The 25,805-nt window shown below is 46.7% G+C and overlaps 1 protein-coding gene and 1 long non-coding RNA gene across 5 annotated transcripts in view; one reads left to right on the top strand and one right to left on the bottom strand.

The window, feature by feature from the left end:
* Positions 1–5,787, bottom strand: part of LOC146785517 (uncharacterized) — a 64,742-nt gene extending 58,955 nt beyond the window's left edge. Inside the window, exon 1 of the long non-coding RNA XR_014970677.1 lies at positions 5,653–5,787. This is a non-coding gene — a long non-coding RNA (uncharacterized LOC146785517). The remainder of the gene's footprint in view (positions 1–5,652) is intronic.
* Positions 5,788–6,100: 313 nt separating this feature from the next.
* Positions 6,101–25,805, top strand: part of HS6ST1 (heparan sulfate 6-O-sulfotransferase 1) — a 244,591-nt gene continuing 224,886 nt past the window's right edge. The window contains exons 1-2 of one of the 4 annotated variants that reach the window (XM_085634641.1): positions 6,101–6,635; positions 6,767–7,380. In XM_085634641.1, the coding sequence (XP_085490767.1) occupies positions 6,869–7,380 (512 nt within the window). In that variant the 5' untranslated portion in view covers positions 6,101–6,635; positions 6,767–6,868. Of the gene's footprint in view, positions 7,381–25,805 lie in introns of all 4 variants that reach the window. The other 3 variants (XM_085634639.1, XM_085634640.1, XM_085634638.1) reach the window with 3 other exon arrangements.

Below are 25,805 nucleotides of genomic sequence, written 5' to 3' on the forward strand. Positions count from 1 at the left end.
GAAAATCTAGTTTTAGAAAGCACACAAAAACCCAGCAAAAGAATGGTAAACCCTTCACATACAAGGCAACCTTTAATGGCAACCTTTTCAACTTTGCTTTCAAGGTTACACAGGCTGTAAACAAATAGGAACACTGCTTTCATATTTTACTAATAATACACCTCATGTGAATGGTCAGATTTGTTAACCCTTCCTCACACTCCTCTGAAGAAAGCCCAGTTTTGTAGGGGTTTGGGGCGGGTCCGCGGATCCACTACACTGCTCAGCGCCGCCCCCGTGCAACCTCACGTGGATCTCCTCGGCAAACCAAAATCTTTTTTTTTAACTATTTCAAAAGACTACCACTTACACACCACTTCCTATTAATGCCTAAATTGAAACCCAAACACTATTTATTCACAATTTCTTCTATTAACACTCTCTCCTCACATTTGCACTGTAGACTTTCTTATTCCCTTCCACCCCTGCTCCCGTAGCTCTGTTACTATGGTGACCAATATTGTAACATTTTATGTTAGCAGTAGGTCACAAGTTCACAACAGTCTCTAGAGCAGCATGCTAACTCCTAAACCAAATCCAGCAGGTGCGGTTGACTGTATACAATTAGAAACATATCCCACATAGCCAATCACCCATGCACTTACTTCAACTTTATATCACAACCTAGTATTAACCACTGTCATATTTACACCATACAATCAACTGTGATCTTTTACATTTTATTTGCAAGGGTCTGTTCTAACTAACTTAATTTAAAACTGCCTCATTCAGCTACAGCCTTCTCCTGTGTGCTACTGCTCCATCCTTCAAAATGGTTTGAGTGTGGATTGTGGGTCACAGTTTTGTGTTTTGGACTAGAGAGTGTTCTACAAAGAGTGACATTGACAGGAACCTGGGTTTGCCTAATGTGGATACTAATCAGTTTGGCCAGAGAGAGATAAAGTGGCATCAATTGCTTCAATTGGTTCAAAGCATTATGGATTGCCAACATCCTTACCTCATGATTGTGCACTGGTGGTAATGACCTGGGCACACTGACTGAGGTACGGCTGGAAATCCGAATGAAGGATACCTTTGGTCAATTAATGAAACGTTTTCCTCACACTGTCTTGGTGTCCTCTAACATATGCCGGAGGCAGAAATGGAAGTAGTCGACTGAATTATGTCCACAGACAGGCAAAGCCAGAAAACTGTTTATGCATTTCTCAAAGATCATAACATGTGCTCTATCTACAATAATAACCTACGCTTTGACATATGTGGGATTTACAGACCTGATGGAGTGCATTTCACAGGGAAAGACAAAAGGTTGTTCCTGAACAATTTGAAAGACTGGATCCTGTTTTATGTGTAGTGATGACATACAGACAATACACTCAAAGGGCTCTTATCATAGCCAACCTATTCCCCAAACCCTTGTTAATTTTCTTTGTAAATGTGTTTGGTAAAATGTTCCCGAAACTGCGGATCCATTGCGGATCTGCAGACCAAAAGCACATATTCAATGCATACAACGCATTTAAAATGTTCTTCTAAAGGGTTCTGAGTGGATCAATGGCTGTGTGTGAATCAGTGACTGAAAGCGTAAATGTCTGAGTGGGTCTGTGACTGAGTATGTAAATGTCTGTATGGAAATGGGAGAGGGTGTGAGTGTTTGGATGAGTATTTGAGTGGTTATGAAAGAGTCTATATGAGTGTACCTGTAGTTGTAGGTGTCAGTGTGTGCATTCAGGGGTAAGTGTAGGTGAGACAGTGTCTGCCTAGGTATGTGAGTGGGTGTGATAGTGTCTGTATGGGTGTAACTGAGTGGGTGTGAGAGTCTCTGTATGGGTGCAACTGAGTGGGTGTGAGAGTCTCTGTATGGGTGTGAGTATTGCTGTGAGAGTATCTGTATGGGTATGAGTGGGTGCAAGAATGTCTGTATAGGTGTAAGTATGGGTGTGAGAGTGTCTATGAGTATGTGAGTAGGTGTGACAGTGTCTGCATGGTTATAATTCTGGGTTTGATAGTGTCTGTATAGGTGTCTGAATGGTTGTAACAGTCTCTGTATGGGTATGTGATTGTAGATGTGAGAGTATGTGTGTGTGCGTGCACATGTGTGTGTGTGTCCGTCCTTCTGGCCACGTTTGCTAAATCTTCACGAAATTTTCAAAATTCATTTGCTACTCACTTCAGCTTCTGTCTGGAAACTTTCAGGGGGATTCGTCAACTGGGGGCCAAGAAAAGCAGGGGGGACCAAAATGTGTTTTCCCCAAACAATTTTAGACACTACTATAGCCCGAACCGCTGCATGGAATTACACCAAATATGGCAGAAAGCTAGATCTTTGCTCAGAGAGATATATTTTTGTAATTTGGTGTAAATCCGTCCAGTAGTTTTTGAGTTATTAAAGAAAAAATATTTATGTATATCTAAGGTCGTGGAGGGTCCGCGGATCTGACAGATCCCAAAATTACATCTGATTGGCTGCCATCGCTTCAACCAGAAAGTTGAAGCAGCCATCTTGGGACTCTGACTTAGCAGAGTCTCCAGAAAAAACACAAACAAAACCATAAGAGGTCAGGTAAGGAATACCCTGACACCTAGGCCTGGCGGTGACATCCCACAGGGACCCCAGCTGGAGCATAAAATGTTTATTTTTAAATTTTACTCTGCATCTGCGACTCCTCAACATTTTTTTTTTAAACAAACCAAGCACGGTTTCCTGTGCTTGTAACTTTAGGCCCCTTGGGAGGGCCAGGTCCAGAGGGTGGGAAACACATATATTGGATGAGGGGGGGCACCCCCCCCCAGGCTGGGCCTGACCTCATACATAAGTGGGAGGGGGCACACAGTCCCCCCTCCTGGGATGATTTCAGCCCTGGGGAACCCATCCCCCCAGACCCGGCCGTAAGTGAAAAGGGAGAGGGCGGCATGCAGCCCCCTCTCCAGGTAGATTTCGGCCCTGGTAACCCCATCCCCGTGGGGCAGCTATTTTTGTAATGGGGAGGGGGGTCAAGTTCCCCCAGGCTGAATTTGGCCCCGGGGACCCAATTGCCCAGGACCCTGTTAAAATTAGAAAGGGGAGGGAGGCCCATTGACGGCCCTGAAGATGTCATTCCCAAGGCCCTGCTTTTGCTATGTCCCCAAGTGCTCACCCAAAGGACACAGCGGCTTCCCTGCCCAAACTGCTGTGTGCAGGGAAACCTGTGTTTACCCTCACTTGACGGGATCATTTTCAAAGCCCCAGCCAAGCGAGAGCAAACATGAAGTTCGCCCACAGCGTGTGGGAGCATGAAACAGATCTGAATATCGCTCTCGCCCACAGGGAGCAGCATTTTTACCTGGCTCTTCTCGCGCTTTTCCTACGTGCCCCTCTACCCCATAAATATGATGGTGGGCCTAGGGAGATGGGGTCCATGGGGCCAAAATTGGCCTAGCGAGGTGAACACATGCCCCTCTCCCCCTCAAAATATGCCAGACTCCGGGGGATGGGGTCTTTGGGGCCATAATTGACCCGATGAGGGCGGCTGCATGCCCCCCACCTTTAGAATATGGCTGGGTCGGAGAAGGGGGCTGCATGCCCTCCTCCCCGTAAATATGGGGTGTGGCCCAGAGGGATGGGGCCTTACGTGCCAAAAGCGGCACGTGGAGTGGTCCCAGTGCCTCACTCTTCCTAAAAAATGTGCCCTAAGGTATAAATCATATATTTTGTAAACAGTCCCAGATGATATTCTTTTTATCGAAAAGGGAAGGGACTCCAGGGGTGTGTGCACATTTGGAAAATTTGATTTACAAGAACATGTCGATATGACACGTTTCGGCGCACACATGTGGCCTTGACCATCAGTGCCTGCACGTTGTTGTCTGCTTTCGATCTCAACAACGTGCAGGCGGGTAGGGGGTATTCTTAGTTTAGACTCCTGCTGGGCTCGTAACAAAGGCCGAATCTGAGGGTCATCAGCCCTCCTTTTGTTGGAGTCTCCCGGCTGGCAGCAGTCAAGAGCCTCCCACCTTAAAGCAAATGCAGCAGAGGGCAAACAAAGGCTCATACCTTGTTAGCGCTTTACACATACTTAAGAGAGGCAGCTTTTCACTTTGTTCAGGCTCTGTTAATGAGATATGCATGCGCTGTAAGAAAATCAGATGTTTTGGTCTTTCCCAGTATATACACAAAATAGATAGCATTTATATAGTGCTTACTAACCCTGAGTAGGCGTTGTAATAATTTAAATATCACTATTTTTTTTTTGTAAAGCACTATGGGTAGAGGAAGTTTACGCTGACAAAAGGCAACATTGTTCTATGTTTAGCATACAAAAGTGGGAATCTTCTGCCTAAATCAGGAGGGTTTCCATCTATACTAGAAATGTGCTTTAATGTACTCATGATATACATGTTAAACATATATGTGAGGGCTTAAGATCTGATGTTACTTCTTATGATGCCACTTCCTGTGATGTCACATGCTGTAATGTCACAAGCTGTGATGTCACTTGCATACTGATTAACTAAGTTAGTCCCCCCACTTTTTTTAGGACTTGTGCCCTGACTGCCTGTCAAGCTGAAACCCCAACAACTGAAAGTCCACTGGATGCACTGGCAACAGCCTAAAAGCCGATTGTATGTCACATTTTGCCATCTATGCCTCATTTCCCACCTTTTCAACCAGAGCCCTGGCGCTAACACATGTCACACCACTCATTTCGCCCCTCCCAACCTTAATCTAATATAACTATATTCCCTCCCCCCCACAAACTCAATTCTGCATTTACATGTTCATGTTGACAGTCAGCATAGCGTTACTTAGCAGTTATATCACATGGCATAAGTCCAGCAATTGTTACTTATTATATGATATATCATTGCAAGGTCCAGGTCTCTGCATAATTGACCCTTCTCTTTCTATTGTACCACACCAATGGGTGAAAAAATCAGATCAGGCATTGGCCATGTATTAAATGGCCCTGCCATTCTGCCGTCCTCAACTTCTTTTAGCAGTTTCCCCTGCACGGCGCGTTTATGTGAACGCGCTGACCTTAAGTTCTCTGCACACCTCATGAACCTTGGGCCCTTTTATACTCTTCTGATTTCCTCCCAAAAACCTTTGATTAACTATTGTGCATCCTTTCTGATGGGGTAGTGAGCCAACCATGCATCTAAAAACTGCATTTGAATTTGTGTATGAGCATTTTACCATATTCCCATGTACTCCATGTCTTCCCTGCTGTCTGATTCCCCTGCTGGCCGCTATGCATGCTGTTGTGCTGGTTCTATTGCCCTGGCTGCTGTCCATGACCGCTATTCGAGCCCCGGAGCACTGAACGAGATGTCTTCCTGCGCACTTATAGCACTCGTACCGGAATCTACAATATTCTCTTTTGCAGAGACCTTTGTTAAAATCCTAATATGTCATACCCCCTCTAAAACGGATTGTACGGGTTTGAAAGGGCTGGTGCACTAATGGAATGCTGCTTGCAGCAAATGTGGTCTTCTCAAACTTAACTGAGCCCATTGCCTGTTGATATCGGTCCGTATCAATCCCCCCTCCCCATTTTTGATAAAGTAGCACAGAGGGTTAATGTGCCTGCTGCAAGGAACATGTACCACTCAGATCACAGAACTGAGTGTGAGTGAACTATGTGTAGCACTATAAATAAAAAAGAAATGTACCTCGGAGAAAGAACATGGAGAGATGAGGTCCACTGTTGGAGGGTGGTCGTGAGGGGATTTATGGAGCAGGATAAGGGGGAGGAAAACGCAAAAAAAGACCGTCCAAACAGCTGCCACCAGCGCTCGAGCCGACCCTGGCTGGGAGGCTCAGCCACTCCCCCCCCCCCCCCCCCCGCCCCGAAGTTCGGGTCGAGTTGCGCCCTTGCCCCCACTCGTTTTGAGACAGACTGTGAAGGGCTCGGTGTGTGAAGCTGTCAGAGTTAAGCAGGAAAGGCCCGGGTCTCGCATTCTTCTATCACAAGCCCAAACGTCAGTATTCGTAGCCAGTGGCAATGTGTTGAGAACACCCAGGAAGGGGCAACAGGCGCTAGGCAAACTGTGGATCATCAGCGCGAGCTCCTCCGTAGCTCCGCCCCGTAGGAAGGCTCCGTGGCTCCGCCCTCGGGGGAGGAACCTTGTTGCTTTGCATGCTGGGCTCAGATCATGGAGGTTTTTGGAGCAGGAAGGAAACGCCGAGGCTGAGCATAAGAACAGAGCCTGAAATCTCACCCGAGTAGGGCTGTGGCACGGATTTCGGTGTATCCTCACGCACCTCCGGACGGTTTTCCTCAGGAGGGTACACGCTGCGCTGCTCCCTGCAGCGCCAGCTCATTTGTGTACCAGGACTGCCGTCCGGTGCTCCCTTTATTTTGGAATTCTGCACTATCTACATCTTTCTCTCCGCTTGAAGGATTGTTTCATGGGGCGAGTCTGATTTTCTCTCCCGTACGTTAGTGGATTTGTGGATTTTAGATCTATTTCCTCTATCTAAAATATCTAGTTTTACGGATTTACTCGGTTGAAAAGACGTTTCAATGGTGTTTGGTGTTTTTTTCCAAGGCACTCCATCTATGCTTTAATCTGGGGGATTTGCGTCGCTCCCCACACCCCTTCTAATAGAGGAAGGGGTTGTGGGGGTGCAGAGCGCTCTAGCGTTGTTACACGTGAGTTTTTTTTTTTTACTTTTTATTGGTGTAAACCCTACAAACCAGGCTTGTCTGTGTCGTAACACTGCTAAATCAATTAAACTATGTTTTCATGTGATCTTGACCTGTCACTGATCTGGTGCTAACAGGTGACTCCTGTCCCTGCCTACTGCTGGCGCTGTGGACCACGAGATTGGGAAGCTGTATTCATCCATTCATCCACCCAAGATCGCCCTGGGAGATGCTGACACATGAAGAGGCTTCGGAGGACCATGGTTGAGAAGGCCAGCAAGTTTCTCTTGATTTTGGTCGGGTCCGTGTTTTTCATGCTGATCCTCTACCAGTACGTGGGGCCGGGTGTCAACTTGGGTTCCCCCAGCCGGTACCCTCAGGAGGACCTTGACCTCTTTCCCACCCCGGACCCGCACTACGTGAAGAAGTACTACTTCCCCGTGCGTGACCTGGAGCGGGCTCTGTCTTTCGACATGAAGGGAGATGACGTGATCGTCTTCCTGCATATCCAGAAGACTGGGGGCACCACCTTTGGGCGCCACCTGGTCCAGAACGTGCGCCTGGAGGTGCCCTGCGACTGCCGGCCTGGTCAGAAGAAGTGCACGTGCTACCGGCCCAACCGCAAGGAGACCTGGCTCTTCTCGCGCTTTTCCACGGGCTGGAGCTGCGGCCTGCACGCGGACTGGACCGAGCTGACCAGCTGCGTGCCTGGGGTGCTGGACAAACGGGACAGCGTCCAAAAGAACCGAAGGTAAGACTGAGTCTTGTTTAAGAGGTAACTTCTCCTTGCTGTAGCCACCTAAGCTGTTGTTGACTTAGCCAAGTTCTCATTGTCACAACCAACTTACCTAAGTTCTAACTGAAACTAATTCTATTGTCAAACAATCAAGCGGAGGCCTTAAGCAACCCACCTATTGTCATTGTTCTACGCAAGGGCCACGAGCGCTTGTCTAAACAGGCTGAGCTTGTTATCGTCAGCCCTGACTACCAACTAGGCCCCATGTCTTCCACCGCTGACCTTTGCACTTTCTTGTCTTCTCAAGTTAGTGCACTACCTGGCTAAACTAACTCGTTGCCAATCAGTCTGAGCCTTAAAACCACTAAATAATCGTACAGGTTCAACCCTAGCACCAGCTCTACCTACTTAGTGCTGCCAATCAAACCCTCTTGACATTGCTGTCTTATGTATCTGATACAACTTTACACACTGCCCGCACTACAAGCCAGGCTATGCTTAAAAGGTAACTCGTTTCCCGGGCATTTAGTTGATGACCAGATGTATTGTGGTAGTTGCACCATCGGGTCATCATAGCTGTAATGAAGACTAAGGTTACAGAGTGTTGTCAAGGCGAATGCACACAGTTCCCATCCCTTGTGGTGTGGGGTTATCCCTGACTGACTCAAACTATGTTTTTTTAAACCCTTCCCTAACCATGCAGCTCTACCATTGGCTACCAAACTAGTACTCTGCTTCCTGGTCCAACTCCTCCTTCTTACAGCTCGCCACTCCTGTGCCTGTCCCTAGACCATAGCAAAGCTCCCCACAAAAACAGCTTTTCTCTTCTCTTCCCAGACCGCAGATCTAGCCTCACAAACATTTCCCTCAACAAACCCTAGCTCCTTTTAGTAATTACCTCTTACCCCCATGACCTATGCACCCACAGAGGATGTGGTCCGTCGGCTGCGCTGCCGCCTCTGGTGCAGGAAACCAGGGTTAGAGCCTCGAGGTCGCGTCCACATCCTGTGATTCTGGGCAAATCACTTAATCTCCCCGTGCTTGAATGTGAAATGTACATACGATGCTATGTAAAGCGCTCCAATACCTTCGGGTCGGGTTCGCGCTATATAAATATGCAACAAACAAAAACAACCCACCCTGACGTACGCCCCCACCCTCGCTCACATATTTTAGTGAACAGTGTTTTCACCCTCTGTCGTTCCTACCCAGACCTTATACCACCTGTACCGTCTCACACCACCTAATGAACTTTTAGTCACCCCCAGGCCTCCTGCTTCTAAGCATCCCCCCCACCCCCCTCTATTCCCATGCGGAGTGTCATTGCGCTCCAGCTGTTTAACGGCTAACAATGCTCCCACCCCCCTGCGACCATCCAGCGTGTGCTTTCAGGCCTTTAATTATATTACGGCCCCATTGTGCGCTGTTTGGATTAGCCCTGATGGGCTCAGCCCACTGTTTGCAAAGAGGAGCCCTTGAGATGCCGTGGGCCAGTGAATCCTAATCTGCTCTCACTGGGGACAGCTCGGGCCATGCTGGCCTGTTGCAAATACCCCCCCTGCCCGCCGTGTATCTAATCGTAGTCCCCGAACCGTCAGAGTTTGCCAATGTTTACTCTTATATCTTCATGGCTCCGAAAACCCACTTGCTGCCTAGCACCACCTTTTGCAGACCCCGACCCGCTCCTTTCAGAGGCGGCCCCAAATTCCTGTCCGTCCCTTTTGACAGTGTGCAATATTCCCTTTGCGACATTTCTAAGCTTCGATAGGGCCACGCGTTTGGCAGCGCTGGCCTCCGCAGCCCTGCGAGCTGTTCCCTCACGTTGATTTCATTTTGTTTCTGATTAACGTATCTACAGTTGTGCCGGCTGTTCTGATAGCTCGGTGGCTGAATGCCCTCTGAAATGGTTTGCAATGAAGCTGCAAATACACATTCACAGCCTTTCTCTTGCCTGAGCAGAGGTTGGCAGCACGAGTGGCGTGTTGTTGAGCAATTATACGTATTAAAGCGCCTAGAGACAGTTCCGGAACATGCACAAATACAGAGCCGTTCAGCGCCCCTTTGTTTTCATTCCCCGTGCGTTCCTTCTGCATTCTGGATATTGCCGTCTCTGGAAGCGCGGGGTGGGGTGGGGTATTGGTTCGGTGTAGTTCCTTTGTCTTAGCGGCACGTGTTGTTCCTTCTCCGCAGTCCATGTCCTTGACCCACATTGCTGCTTTCCGTTCATCGGAGGATATCGAGGGGGAGGGGGCATGGGTCTTTTTCACTGCCATCCCCCCATCCTGTTCGGTCGAGCCCCCCTCGAATTATGGTGCCTGCCTCTACGGTACATGGAGCAGCGCGGAACCAAGTAACCCCCTCAGCTCCAAATAAGGTGTTCATCCGGTGCTGGGTAGTGTCACTGTCTCCACCGGTACACCGAAGTATTCGGACCCAGAAACCTCGTTCGCCGTATATATTTGCTGCTGTGGAGCATGTACCATCGCTGCAGCCGCTCCCCCCCCCCCCCCCCCCCCAGTCCTGTCCAGGCAGCTGAGATGCAAGCACAATCGCAGCTGTATCCAAGGGATGTATAACTTACATTACACATACCCAAACCTGCCTGTGACTCCCTGTCCGAGATTGCTGCTTCACTGCACTGTCCACACTGGCTTGTCTTTGTAAATGTTCTTTAAATGACTGTGTGTTGAGCTCTCGAGGAACTGACTACCTCTACATTTTGTCATTCTCCCAAAAATGACCTCTAACGCGTGCTTTCAGCCTGGTGCTTATTTTTGGAGGGGTGAGCGCACGTGGGAGTAACCTGCCAATGTTATTTTCATGACAGTAAAAGTGCCTTCCGTGCCGTCAGCACTCTGCCAGCAGCGGGAAGGCTGTGCGGGGCCGTGTGGTGTGCCGAATGCAGGCTGACACTTGATGGCCGTCACATGGGGACAAACTGCGCAGTAGTATGTAAAAGCCAGTGTATATGGAAACGAGGTGTGATGTGATAGCAGTATGTGGGGAGAGATGGTCCACAAACGGCCATTGCCCAGTGATAATTTGTAGAAATCTTTTTCTAGCGTTGCTTTGACTCCTGGTGGTTGTCCGCCTTACGTTTTGTGTATACCGCGTCTTTGCACTTGGCGCTATACAGGCGAGTCCCTCCATACCCAGGGGTGTTTTTTTACCACAGGTGGGGGCTCGCGGAGTAAGGCGTGTGGCGGAAGGGGGTTGAATTCGCCTGTTGGTATAAGGTTACCTGTCGAGGTGGGCGAGTTTGTCTTCCCAGTATCTGCCCAGCTTGGGATAGCGCCATAAGAGGGGTGGGAGGGATCCAACAGAAGGCGCTTTTGGTAGTGGACCACTTCTCTATCCGTTCGGGCTAATTTTATGTGTAGATACCTGTACGCCAAAGGCCAAGATAATGGGCACAGATCATGTTCTTTTTTGCCCCTGCTCTGACCCTGCGCAGGATCACAGGTCCCATACTTTTCTTTATGCACTTCGAACACGGATGTAGGGAGGCTCCTGCGTGGAGGCTAGCCAAGAGCTCACAAAAACAAATGGGGGTGGAGGATGGGCAGGAATTCTTATGTCTCGGCGACTCGCTTTGGAGCACGAATACTTTAGTATGGTTTATTTCAAAGCTTGTGAAACTTTTTTTTCTCTGTGAACATGTTTTCATAAAGCGTGCTGACACAGTTTTGTCCTTGCGCTGGGTCAGCTCTCTGCCCATTGCTGGGAGGTGGGTTCCGTCCCTTTTTATGTTGCTGTAGGCCTGTACATACCTAAACATGTGTTGCATAAGTGCGCCTCTGTGTAGTGCTAGGAAGAATGGTGGTTGCTTGCCATAGTCACCTCGTAACCCTAGATGTGCCTTACTGTGCAGTGTGGGCTGTTGGTAGGGTGACCAGATTCTCAAAACAAAAAACGGGGACAGGTCATAGACATAGAAGTAGGACTACGGTTTGCAGTAACCATCGACATAAAAGTAGGACTATTTGACAGCTGTCATAGACATAGAAAAAGGACTACAATTACAGCTCCCTCCACAGACCGAGATGAAGCATTACAGACAACAAATCTGCGGTATTTTATTGGCAACCCTCTCCTTCACACAGTAGCATTAGTACTTTTTATTACATTTACACTTTTAAGGACTATAGCATATATTTGCCAAAAATCAATAAAACATCACAGGCTAGCAAACGCCAGATTTACTAGCTTTATCAATGCTCGTTTCTATAGCTGCACGTCAGCACCACATAAAGTATAACTCACCAATGTTGCTTAGTTGCTCATGACAGAAAAGCATGGGAGGTAAACTGCGGAATGCTAAATTGCCAAATGGCAGCCATGGACCAATGTACAAAAAAAAACTTCTCTCCAGGTATTACTGCCTTAGGGTCTTAAGGGTGGCAAAGGTTGGCCGACCACACTGTCCTCCCACATTTGCGTAGTCACTGCTGAGATGTCATGTTACCTTACTGGGGTATGTATAGTGCACTATAGCCATTGTTATCATCTCATAATGCAATAGTGTGAAGACCTGAGCAAAAAGCTCGAGCAGCGCTGCTCGCCTCTCCCACAGGCGTTAACCCTGCTCCTTTAAGTCCTTTCCAGCTAAACAGTTTGCCGTGATCTGAAAGGTCAGTCAAAAGGTCAAGTCAGCTTTGATATGGAGAACACAAAGCATGCATCAATTGGTTATGAATAAAACATGCAATGAGCAATGCAATAATCCTTGCACGGTATGCATAAGGGCTACTGAAAAGTTTGTATGACTATGAATACAAGCTACAGGATGAAGAAATATTGTTTTATCCAAAGTAGAAACTTTGGGTGGCACGATGAGGTAGGTGGCGCTGTGTGTAAAATGTCTCTCTTCAAAGGATTTCCCTTCCTGCTACAGCGCTCACCTCACTGACGACACATGCCGTAAACAGTGCAAAGAGCTTGCGCGCGCATGCTCAACAGGAACAATGAAAAACAGGGACATTTCTGTGTTTAACGGGGACACTGTTTGAAAACAGGGACATTTGAGTCACTTGGCGAAAAGTGTCGGGACACGGGGACACTTCCCCAAAAACGGGGACCGTCCTGGGAAAACGGGGACGTCTGGTCACCCTAGCTGTTGGCCTAATAAGTATTGCCAAAGTAAGCATGTAATGCACATGTTCCAGCATGCCCGTCCACCTGTGGTTGTGCTAGTGTGCACATCAAGCCACAGTCAATGTTTTGCCTCTATTGCTGAACTTTATGGACATGTTGCACTGTCAACCTTTAGAAAGAGGAGCACGTGACTCTGCCTTTAGAGCTCCCATTGGGGGAGAAGATAGCAAAGAAATTAGTCACAATTTTATATTTAATAAAATACATACTTTACACTGAAAATAAATACAACTATTGTATATTCAGTAGCACATATTGACTATCAGCCCATCAGATATGTTGTTGTAAGGCTTTCATTCCTTTCCTGGACAGAGCAATAACATATGGATCATAATCTGAAATCCACGGCCACCAGAATGCCAGGGATATCAATATTTTGCCAGGAATTTGCTCCAACCTCTACTCAACATCCTTTAAAATAAAATCTTCTGACATGTAATTTTCGTGCTGTCCAATATATATTTTCATAAATTGTTCATTTTGACCAAGCATGCATATTAATGACAGCAGTGCAAGTGTTGCCGCGTGTACAGTGCTAGGGCGGCCTTACTTTGGTGTGCTAGTGCTCACTTTCTAAGGCACCTTAATTTGTAAAAGGGAGTGGTTTGTCAAAAAAACCACTGAAAATGATAGGGCAGTTGCCTATGGAACATAAAGTGAATTTTCACTAATTTGTCTCTCCCCACTTTGAGAACACCCCTCCATCTTTGCTTTTTGCACTAGTCCTTCATGTAATTGAGCTCCTGTGGTTGGATTTTGTACTGAGTGCAATGGGCTACATTTTGTGATCTTGAGATGGTGGCCTTGCTGTGTGGCATTTTAACATTTTATCATGGACATAGACTGCAGCTTATCATTTCCTCGGATGGTGGCACAGGGGATGTTTAGAGAGATACAGTGGGTACTCAGTTCTGAACTGTTAGTTACCAGGGAGTGAGTATCCTTTTAGATTCTTTGGCACCTGTGAGATCAGAAATGCGTGGGTGTTACGTGTGTAGTGCTGATTCCTCGTGGAGTGTGGTGGCTCTTGTCTGTGGGACTTAATTGCGCCCTCAGGCATGAAGGGTGCCTGAGATGTCGGGGTGTGTCAGGCCGCGTACCATTGGACACGGTCGGCGTTTTAATGACCTCTGTCCGCAGAGACCCAGAAGGGCATTTGAGCGGAAAGTATCACCCCTCTGCTGGTACCCGGTGACAGCCCCTTCTCCAGAGAGCAGCCTGTGTCGCGGCCTGCTGCTTTGTGTTTCTGCGTGTGGGCGGACAGAGGCGCGTGGGAGATCGGGGACCTGCTTCTGACACTGCCCCAGCCCAGTGAAGATGAGGATCGGAGAAAGGAGTGGCGATCAGACTGTGTTCGTCGATACCATTGGCGGTGTTAACCATCGAAGATTTTCTCCTACAGGTTGCTTGTGATGTAAGCATGAATGTGAGTCTGCCTCCCCGGGGCCGTAAGCACTCCAGGCTGGCCACTGACATGTTACTTTACGCAGGGCACAAGTCCTAAAAAAAGAAGTGGGGGGACGCTGTCACCGGAAGTGACGTCACAACAGGAATCCCATGAAAAGAAGTGGTGGGGACGCTGTCACCGGAAGTGACGTCACAACAGGAATCTCATGAGCATATCTTTGGTAATTTACGGGAAACTTCCCTCCCACCCGGGCTCTCTCTGCTCACACAATGCTGTCCAGCTTTTGGGCAGGGGGGACGGCGTCCACCCGGAAAAACCTGGTAAAATAAGTGGGGGGACGCCGTCCACCCGCGTGGTACCCCGACTCGAGCCCTGACTTTACGGCATGACAGGACGCCTCACGGAAAGGCACAGGTGTCTTCAGTTTTTATTGGTTTTTTTTAATCTTGTGTTAAGAGGTCAGAATTTATCACTATGTAGAGTAATCATACTGAGCACCAAACTGCACGTAGCAAGAAGAAATTTAGGCGGACTTCAAACCTCACCACCAGGCCTAGCGTTTCGTTTCAAAATGCCTACCTGCCAGAGTCTGTGAACTGAACACAGGCTGCCATTCATCGTTTGCCCTCCCGGACACGTGCCTGTGCTCTGAAATTCGCGCCACACTCACTCGCTTCTTTTTTACGAAAAAAACGTACAATTGGAATTAGCGTGTGCAGGAAAGGCAACGTGCTGGCCATTGAGCACGTTGCTGATAGCAAGCGCTGCCCGGCGAGTGGCGGGCGGCTTGATTCCAATCCGCAGCACTGGCAACAAGAGCCCCCTCTTCTGTTTTAGGGAGGAGCAGACCCTCCTTCTCTATCGGCCGGCTGTTTGCCCGCCTGTGTGCAGCAACGTTTTCACTGTGTGTCTTTGTCTGTCTTGCCAAGGGGGCAGCAGAGAGAGAATCTCGACAGGCACCTCCATGGCGGCGTAAACCTCCCCCCCCCCCCCCCCCCCCCCCCCCACCCCCGCCCATATGACATTGCATTGCAGTCCAATGGCCAAGCCAACAACTAGACGATACACACGCGAGCACAGTCACAAAGAGGGACACGCTCAGTGGCTACAGGTTTAAGCAGCCATCCCGAACATCTTTCTAACCCGGAAGTGACCCTGCTGAAAGAGCCGGGGATGACACACACCCATGCCGTTCCAAGCTTTCTCTGCACACTACCGTAGGGGGGGGGGGGGGGGGGGGTAGGTGCTGTCATGAGGAAATTACACAAAAGACTATAATTACGAGGGGGTCAACATTTTGAGTTGTGCGGAGTTCACCGCACCTGGTAGTTACCAGGTACAACAAACTCCTCGCCCAGGGCTACATTTCAACCAATTAAACCTCTTGCCATTTGAAAGGGAGAATACATTACAATGTTTACGGTGACCTGAATATTTTGCTTTGAATTTATCAGTTATTATGAATAGCTCCTTTTCTCCAGGGCACTTCTAATTGGGCCCTACATCGCCCATCTCTCTTAGTCGTTGCAACGCTTTCGGGTTCACAGCCTGGCCTCCAGTGTTCTCTTTTAATGTCGGTCTCTCCATGCCTATAGGGACCGCCAGTTGTTCCATGTCGGCCTTTCCTAGTTTATCTAACCCATGCATTTTGGCCCCGGCCGTTTTTATTTTACTCCTGCGACTGTCAGACCCCAAGTACGTGCTAGCATATTTAAAAACCACAACTGCTTTTGTATTATGGAAGTATAGCTCTTCAAATACGACAGACCATACACAACCTACTTTCATTAGACTGGTAGCGCACTACTATGGAGGTTGTGCCTGGTTTTACGAGTGCTCGTTTATAGTTATGTGCCTGCTGCACTCATCGATTTGAGCCTGTACTTGTGTGCCATGCTTTTCAAGCCATAGTTTTAGTGATTTTATTTTCACAGCCATGATTTTCCTCTGAATATGTAGTCCCTGATGCCCTACAGCTCCGCCTAAGTGGAGTGACGTTCAGAGTGTATACCACAGCTTCCTATCCCAGTAGGCGAGACCAGAGGTGACCCAATCTATGTGTAAGCAGTACAGTACCCATCATCCCTCTGAGTGGTATGACCTGCCGTTCTGCGAGAAGAACAGCCAGTTCTGCAGCATCTATGCCTGTATTGCACAGGCAGGGAGCAAAACCTTCCTCCAATTGACCATAGACTTCAGTTGTGAATACCACAACTCCTTATTTTGGTGCACACAGTAAAGGGTTCTGGTTACCCATTTCTTGAGGCATGAAACACTGGCCTGGGCTATCTTTGATTGAGGTTAGGCCCACCTTTAGGCATTGGGAATAACTGAATCTTATAGGGGTCTCTTATTCAGGGTTCACTCAAAGTTCACCAGGTCTTTTTATTCAGTTGGCTAGTGGGGTCCTATGTAGGGGAGCCAGTGACGCTGGATCTGGGTCACCTCGAGGTCCTCTTGGACCTTTGAGCCCAAGATGTGCCAAACTTTCATGTTACTTATGCCTGCCACCCATATTCTATAATCGTGCAGTAAGAATTTAAGGCAATGTATTAACGTTTTGGGTTAACCAGGGTGAGAAATAAATTGTAATGGGTGAATTGCACGATGTCATATCAAATCCCGGTATCCATCCCGGCTCCCCAGCTTGACTTAATTGTGTCTTCCTATACAAATAACTCTTGTGTTTGATTTTATGGACTATAATTTTTCTTTTTATTTAATATGAACCTAGGCCACACATAGAGTTAACATAACAACAAACTTGCCTCTTAGTTCACTAATGGCATTGTAATAGCATGGGCAGCATGAGTATTTAGAAGTTCTTAGTTAAAAATGATCACTGTTAATAAAAGCTTCTCAATGCAGTATTCCTCCCCCGCACCTCCCTTGGGCTAGGTGCATTTTTTAAAGCTGTAGGTAGAAGACTTTATTTCCCATCTTCTTGTTGTATACTTGGGAAAGACCCCTCCCACCTTACTGTATGCGGTGGAGCTACTGGATGTAGCAAGATGGAATTTTCTGGATAAGACCGAAGGTCAAATTCTAAGTCGACTATCTTCATGTAATACTTTAGTGACAGCTGCTCTAAGACTAGAATTTGGGATTAAAAGTTCTTTTGTACAAGGATTGGTAGGAGTGATTCGATGGGCTTCTTGCCTGATGTAAAGTGGCGTCTCCTCATTAAGGCACTTTATATGTAAGGAGATCTTTGACCTGAAGAGAGAAAAGTCAGTGTTTTTTAAATACATTCTAAGTATGCTCTTGAACAATTGGAGTTGGATAAAATGTGTTATATTCTTTATCGTCAACTCAATTAAAGGCATGTCTAAAACAAGCTTCTGTAAATGTAAGTCACCGCCTGGATACATATTTTTGGCAGTAAAAAAAAAAAGAGGTATGTTTCAGTGAAATCCGCTATCACGAAAAGCTTGCAACCATATCTAGCGTGGAACTTGCCGCATGGGGTTAGGTGTGTTTTTTACTTTACTAAGATTGGATATACTTCTGTTAAATGTTTTAATCTCTAAATAGTATGGTACCCCAAATGTTTATAATTTATGCCAAAATGGTATCCAGCATTTGAAACGTGTCTTAGTTGTTTGTCCTGCCTTGTTGTTATGTCGCCGGAAGCTGTTGAGACCTCTTTTCTTGAAGTTTTGTGTGCGAACCACAGCAGAGGCTCTCCAACTGCTAAATAACCCACCCACCGCAAATGAAATGTTTTGTTTCCAAGTTTTTCACTTTTTAAAATCCTTTTTAATTTGTACTGAACATCTTACTATGAATTCCTGGTCTTGTGATCTGTTAATATGACTGTTTAAACCATGGGTAGTAACCTAATTTGTTTTTTTTATGACTTATCGCCTTGATATTATACATTGGTATTTTCTTGTTTTATGTGGACCTCTCTGAGTTTCAATTCATGTAATAAAAAGCCAGCAAATTGTAAGCAGTGGATAAGAGTTTTGTTGTTGTGGACTATATGACGCTCTTCCCTAAGCGGCAAGACCTAAACATTTTAGTAGTTGATTATCGATTGCTTATGGAAACATCTTGCATGAATAAGATTGGCTAGGACGTTCTATGTGATCTAAACGCTGCTGAGTTGTAGGAGCGAGTTCCTACCCAAGACAAAGTAGGTTCCTATTGCACCAACTCTAAGTGGAATGGAGTCCCTCACCAGGACATGTTCTCACCAGGCAGACTGCAGATGTTGTCAGGCATGCATGTGCATCACACATGTAGAGAGAGACTCCTTACCTAGGCAGTTTAAGATGTTGCTAGGGCACATTACCAGCTACCCGTACCCCAGCTAGATTGTGTAAGACACTTACTGGAGCTAATTGAAGAATGCTCATCCTTGTGATAAACATTCCTGTTACTTGGTCACCACATGCACTCAACCATTTACTCTTTAAGGATTCTAAACCATTGTGCATTAGTCCTCACTTTTCAGTGTGCTGGCCAGTATTCAATATAGCTACGCTCATGGAGGGAGTCAAAAGCACAAGGGATAGTGGCTACTGATCTCCGATGATAGCCTTTATGTTCTCTCAAATGGATTAGGGAAGCCTGTGCTCTTTCTGACGGGGAAAGGTGAATTTTTAGATGAAAGGGAGGGTTCGCTCTTTCTATTCTGAGGGCGTCTGCAACAACATTTCTAATGCCCAAGGTTGATCGTCCTGCTCCTTTGATGCTCAGACTAGTGTAGGTATTACTTCTTCTTGACTGAATACCTTGGAAGGCTAGTAAGCAGTAAGGGATTCCATTTTTCCATCCATTAGTAGATGGCTGTAGAAATTAAGAATGTTTAGTCGGAACCCTGTTTAGGAAACACGGATGCACTTTGCGGCAAGTGGCAAATTTCGAATTTACATACATGCATAGGTATCATCCGTTCAACTCATGATTTGGCATGATAGGAGACGGAGTACCTCACTCCCTGAATGCTTCTAGAATGTCTCCTGCATATTGGTCTTTCATTCAGGGCCAGGCAGGTTGTCTGGGAATAAACACACCTCTGTTAAGTTTTGCAGTGATTATATAAGAATGCTTCCCCTTACTGGTTATGCAGATGTGAGCGGTAGGCCTGCCAAGTGTCAAAGAGGGAGGCGTGTGTGACCCGCAGAAATAACGAAATTTATAGTGGCAAGTGGCAGGTTACAGGAGACTGGCCGAGTCCGTGGTTCCCTGCGCCCCCCACAGGTCCAAGGCCAAAGGACGCAACTGCAAGCTCTCTTCCACTGCTGAATGCCAGGCGATTTGGCTGGTTGTTTGTGAATCCTGATTAAAGTGGGCAGCACTTTGCACAAACCAAATATTATGCTACTGGTTGGTTTGTACATGTTTCGGAATGTTCTCTTAAAATCCTGTGATGTCCGGAACCCTGTTGAATAATACCTATTCAACTCTTTGGAAGCCAGCTGTGGCAGAAGCGTGTCCAAACCGCATCCTTATAAACTGCTAATCACCTTCACGGCTGACGAGTAGTGATACTGGTCACGAGTCGTCGCACAAGCTTAGAAACATTTTTGTTTCTGCGGCTACTAACATATAAGAGTGAAGTAGATGGCGACAATCAAATCACTGGGGGTTAATTCACGAAAGCGTTATGAGTAGTAGTACTTACTTGAGTACTATTTAACATACTTTTACATGCCTTTGTGAACTGGTTCTAAAACATCAATCTCACTATTCGTAAATCTGCAAAGATGGTTGAGTCCTTTCTATGTGTACTGGCTATACATGAATATTCCCAATTTACATCTTTTGGAACCAATTCACCCAGGCGTGCACTACGAGAGGACCCCCTTCATTTAGATATTTTAGCTCTGAAAACGATCCAATCTTGTTGCGCTTTTTAGGTCTCGCCTGGCGAAAGCAGCGCATGCGCTGCTCTTGCATGGAGAGCATCTTTTGCAATCAATTCAGCGGAGGGTTTGTATGCGTGTGTCTGCATGGACAAACATGGCTGCTCTTGCCATGTGTCCATAGCAAACAATAGCATGCGCGTGTCACCAGGAACTGTGGACAGCCCAACGCCCTTTTGCATCTTGGTGTGTCCTGGCAACGGAAATGCACGTTATCCCCCCGCCCCCTTCCCGTTTCATCGTGTTCCTGTTCCCTTTGTTCCCGCCCCCCTCCCGTTGGCAGTGTTCTCCATCCCCCCCGCCCCCTTCCCGTTGTCCTTTCCCGTTGTGCGTGTACGTTGTCTCAAAATTCGCTGACGAGCCTGCGGTAGTGCTACATGCAGTGCGCGTGCGTAGCAGACACTGCTGCTTCCTGGGCATTTGGAATTTGTGAGGCCGTGGGGAAATTAAAAGAAGATGGACCAAGGACACGTGGGTGAGTGTCTCCTGGCTGAAATCCGGCATAGGTCTTGTTGTGATTGGACACCCACCCCCATCACTTTCCCATGCATTGCCTTGCAGTTGGTCCGTCTGGCCGTCACGTGGTGTTCGGCTTTCTCTTGGGACGCGTTTACCCAAAGCTCGTCTACTGTCACTTAGCAAATCTTTACAACGCCATCGTGTTTTTCATTCTTGGCGGAAATGGTGGAGCTTTCGGTTACTCTTTCCCAGATTGGTTGATTGAATATATAAAAATTGATTATTACTTTATTAAAGCTTTCAGAGAGTGATTTGTATTTTGTAACATGGAATAGTGTCCACTCACTCACTGCTGAGTTTCTTGCCTGTGTATGGTCCTTCTCCCTGCCTGCTGACTGCCCACCTCAGCGCTGCTTGCTGACCGGCCACTCTGCCTCCTAAGCTTCCACGCACTACGCTCTCTGCCTGATAAGCGTGAGCTCGCTGCTTCTTTAGCTCCCGCTCACTGCCTGATCACCTACTCGCTGCATTCTGAATGGCCACTCGCTATCTGATGAGCTTGTGCGCACTGCGTTTTTAGCCTTCTCTCCCTGCCTGCTGTGCTGAACTCACTACCTCTTCCAATTGCTTCCTGAATATCCAGTCTGTCGGGCACGTGATTGACTCGACCCATCCAAAACACCTTACAGATGCACGCGCTTGTTGGCAGCTCACTCTCCCCTCGTCGGCCCATCTTTGCTGGGACGTCTTACAGATAAGACCCTCAGGAGAGCCCTCTCGGCGCTTCACTCTGTGTGCGAGGAAAACTGTTTATAGTCTCCGCTGGTCAAGGTATGGGCCTCTAGCCGTGGGCTCTCGGCTGTGACCCAGGAGCAGCTCTCCTCACTGGGCTCCGCATCAGGGTGCGGTTCATGGATTTACTCGGCTGGCACTGCAGTGGTGGAGGGCCCAGTTGGCCTGGTGGTGCCTCTTCTGTGCTTGGAAGTTAATTCACAACACTGCTCCGAGTTGTGCCTGACTAGTCTACCGTGGCTGCCAGTAGTGGGGTAGGGTTGGTCAGTGCATTTGCGTTCGCCTCATATATCTGCACATCACAGGTCTGGAGCAGTGCTTCATCCTTTCAAGGCCGATTAACAGAATACCATTGAGGTAGCATAATCTACTAATGGGTTGCAAACGTATACAACCCTGGCAGCAAGCGCCACGTGGAATGCAAGCCAGAGATATTCTGAAAACCGGCCTACTGAACACAACGTGTAAAAAGAAAACACCATCATACTTCAATGGATGACAAGGCAGCGTAGCTGGTTAATGCATCTGCTACAAAGCCTTGCTTGTAGCCGGTTTGTCACTGGTTATGGTTCCAGTGGAATGGACTCTGCCCTTCACCTATCTGAGGTTGATAAAATGAGTACCATTGCGATGAGGAATGGTGTGCAGCAGGGTCAGACTGGGACAAAAAATACGACTGAGCACCAGTTAGCAAACCACATAGCTGAAAAAAGTAGCCCACATTTTCAAATGGAGCCTGTTTTGTTAAGTCACGCTGTATGAGTATCTTGCAAGGCGTGTGAGACTTCATGTATTTGTGTTTAGCGTTTTTTGTTACTTAAAAAAAATATATATTTTATTTTGCATAGTTTTATCAACAAACATAAAAGCAATTACCGTTACCATAAAACATGAGTACATTGTAGGAAGGTGCATCAGTACAAGAAATCACATCAGTACAGTTAGCTGCAGGCAATGGTTATGGTAACATCAGGTCTCGAGATCAAGGTGCTGTACAAAGAACAGCAGGTGAAACCTAAACCAGCATGCGAAAATCTCTAACTAGAGCTGGTTTATTTTTTTTATTTTTTTCATTTCAAGGGTTTGGAGGGCAACGTTATTTGCCGTGACTCGCACGGTTTGTTGGGGTGAGTGGTGAAGCCGGGAAAAAAGCTAACACATACTCACTACACCTTTCCCAGTCTGTGCACCTGCTGAAACAGAGGGCTTGTTGGTACAGTGATATTTTCTTGCAGACATTACTTTAACCCCTTCTGCGCCAGTTCTGAATACATCCCCTACAGCAGTGCGTGTGGAATCGGCCCACTGGAGAATGTTGTTCGTAAAGCGCTCGGGCACCTCGGGGCAAATGGCGCGCTTTATGAAAACGCATAAATGAGTACATGTTGCTTTATATTACACTGGACCCTGCAACTGATCGCTGAGCATTACAAAAAGCCGCACCAGTAACTGTCTTTCCCCCCCCCCCCCCCCCCCATTGTGCCCCTTTTACACTTGTCACTTGCCTGAACCTGTGAGTGTAGGGGGGGGGGCACTTGCATTGAGAACTGTATAAAGATAGTTGTGAGGTTGACAACAGCTCTCAAGGAACTAGATATATTTGGAGCCTTGCGGGGAGGGGCTCTTTGTATCCTAGTTGTGGGTGGGCGTATAAGCATATGGACACCCAAGGGGAACAGATGGGGTAATTCAAGACAAAGGGAATCTCGAAATGACACTGAGGAGGAAACTCCGGGGTGACAGACATGGGCTCTTAGCAGCAGGCTGGTGGTTGGGCACTGCCTAATCCTAGTGGGCGCAGTGGGGGCAGAGTCTGGCAGAGTTCCTATAACGTGACAGTTCTTATTTTTCGTTGTGTTCATTGACTCTTCAGCTCTGTACACAATAACTTCTGTTGTCACTCTTGAGTACAAATGTGTCACGAAACAGTTGCATATGACTGTAATATGTAAAACTGCAACAAACATTTTAAACAAGCATTTGCAATGCAATAGGTCTCTCATTAACACAAGTTTGAGCTATTGGCACTGTAACTGGCAAATTTTATTTATGTTTCAAAAATCAAAACCTAAATAAAAGGCATTGTCATTTACAATGCCAATATAGCTCAAACTCCTTTAAATGCGAGACCTGTTGCATTGCAAATGCTTGTTTTTTTTTTGCCACAACTAGTCTGATTACAGAGCAGCACTCCTATCAATTCTATAATTTCTTCTCTTCAACGTCCACTCAAAATGGAAGCTATTTCTTTACACCTAAAGGGGTGCTTCTTCTTTGAGCTTTTCTGACCTAAGGTGCTTCAGTTTAAATTCGTGTTGGTCACCATTTCGAAAACCTAAGGGGATTCAAGTTCTGCCCTAAACTTGGATAAAAAAATGTTACAACTGACTACTAATTTCAAAACAATCTTCACTACGAAATTTGTATGAAGTAACCCAGATTTTTGTTTTTCTATACTTTTCCCTGCAGCTTTTAACAAAACACCCCATATTTTGTTTAGCTATGTGTCCAGCCAAAACGAGCCAACGTCACTAAATCCTCTTCAGGAACATGTGGGCCAATCAAAACCATGTAACTCCGCTAGTCCTTGAACTGCTTTATTTGCAGTCGATCACTGACAAGATCCAGCTTTACCGCTCCTCTGTAACCAATGAACACTCCGGTATTCTAGCCCATGTACAAACACTAGTTCAGTGAGTAATTGTTTTAGTGAACCCAAATAAATACTTATTAAAACTATAGAGAGGTGCAGGATGTAAAACTATTCACTTTCATCCATAAGTGCCTTTTCAGTATAGGTCTTGGGTACTATGCCGGGTCTGGTGGCTTAGTGGACTAATGCGTCCACTGTAGGGGATTGTGTTCAAACTCTTGGTTACAGGTTTAAATCCCAGCGGGTCTGCTCAGACCTTCATCCTCCTGATGTTGATGAAAATGAGCACCATTGAGTTGGGTAACTATAAACATCTGTGTTTTTAGCACCAGTATAGCCACTATTATGTTATGTTATTATGGCAGCAAGACAGTTTCACCCTGAGCACCCCAGGTGATCTGCCAATCCAAAGTTATTTGTTGTCATTTGGTGCAAATGCACTTTACAGAAAATCGGACCCCTTTGACCTCAAGATAGGGTTTCTGCTAGCATTAGACTGATCGAGGACATCTACTTTATTTCGATTCTCAAAAACTTGCTCTTTACTATGAATGTGTTGTTTTTCTGTGCTGTCCTGTTCTCTGCTCAAATTAAGGGGGGCAGGGCCAAGAAGCAGTTAGCTCAGCAATGATCTTTGTAGAAATGACCACTTACACTGTATTGTAATTTGCTAAAGGGGTTCTGTTAATAGTTTGAATTTCTGGGGTCTCAATTACAACTCTTACTTACTGAGGTTGTAAAATTATTGATCCGGGTTTTCCATTCTCAAATGGCCTGAAAGTGTATGCTAAAAACGCTGACACATCTTCATTCTTAACCAGAGCTTTTATGCACTCTTTTTTTTTTTTTTTTATTTAAAGTTTATGTAGGTTGGAGAGAGATTCTGAGTGTTTTTAAGATGGTGATGAATGGAAGCACAGTGAGAGAACCAAACCAGGACTGTGGTGTTCAAGCTGAATTTTTAAAAGTCTAACATCATTTGCTGTACCTTGGTAACCATTGTAGCACAAGGGGCTGGCAGGGATGGATGTCTGCGACCTTCATACAGTGGATTATTTCTTAATTAATAAGCTTCTTAAGAAGGTCTGGGCGTGGTTCCTGTTAAATCCATGCCTCCACCTGCTTCTGCAGGACTTTTAGCATGCCTCAGCAATAAAGAATGGAGTAATTCCACTTATAACCTCCTGTGACTTGCACCCTGTCCTGTAGGGTCCCTCGCTCCAGTCAGGGTAAGGGGATTACACAGCTAAGATAACTCCTGTTCATCCATTTAATAACTTGGCATGAGTAGTCCGGCTTATCTGTGTAAAGCATTTGTGCATACACACACAGTAACACAGTGAAAACACTACAAAGTGAGTTTACACCAGTTTAGAAAAACAACCAATATTTATCTGAATAAAACGAGGCCAAAACATCAAAAATCCAACATACACAAGTAAAGATATCACTTTAAAAAGGTTAAAACAGTTCAGTCCATAGGAATCTATGGATGCGTCACTTTTGGCACAAAGACCCTGGGATGAGTCCAAATCAAAGACCAAAACAGGCACTGGCGAGGTGCCGGAAAAACAAAGCGATGCGTCGGTTACCTGCTGCTAAAGGAGGTGATGCGTCAGTTACCTACTGCCAGGGGAGGTTATGCTTTAGTTCCTTACTGCCAGGGAAGGTGATGCGTATGTTCCTTACTGCAGCGCAGAGAAGGTGATCTGTCGGTTCCTTACTGTCGGGAGAGGTGATGTGTCGATCTCTGGATACGCAGCCTCGGTTCCTTACTGCTGGGGAACGTCGATGAAGAATTCTGCACCCAGGGGCAATGCGCAGAAAATCCAGTTGCTCTGTGTTGATGTGGCGGAGCTTGCGCTGCATCTATTTCACAGCCGCGAAGCAGGTGATGTGCCAATTCCTGAGCCGCACAGTAGGGCCTGCGTCGGAGTGGGTGCCACGGACGCCGGTGACAGTGGGCTCAGGACTTGGGCTGCGGTGATCTTTCAGCACACTGCAGGTGCTGTGTCGATTCTTGTTCCGTTCAGCGGCGATGTGTTGATTTTTCAATCGCTCGGCGGTGCTGCGTTGGAAAAACGGGCACTGAGAGTTGATG

This window comes from Triturus cristatus, chromosome 11 (assembly GCF_964204655.1).
Source record: "Triturus cristatus chromosome 11, aTriCri1.1, whole genome shotgun sequence".
Classification (NCBI taxonomy): domain Eukaryota; kingdom Metazoa; phylum Chordata; class Amphibia; order Caudata; family Salamandridae; genus Triturus; species Triturus cristatus.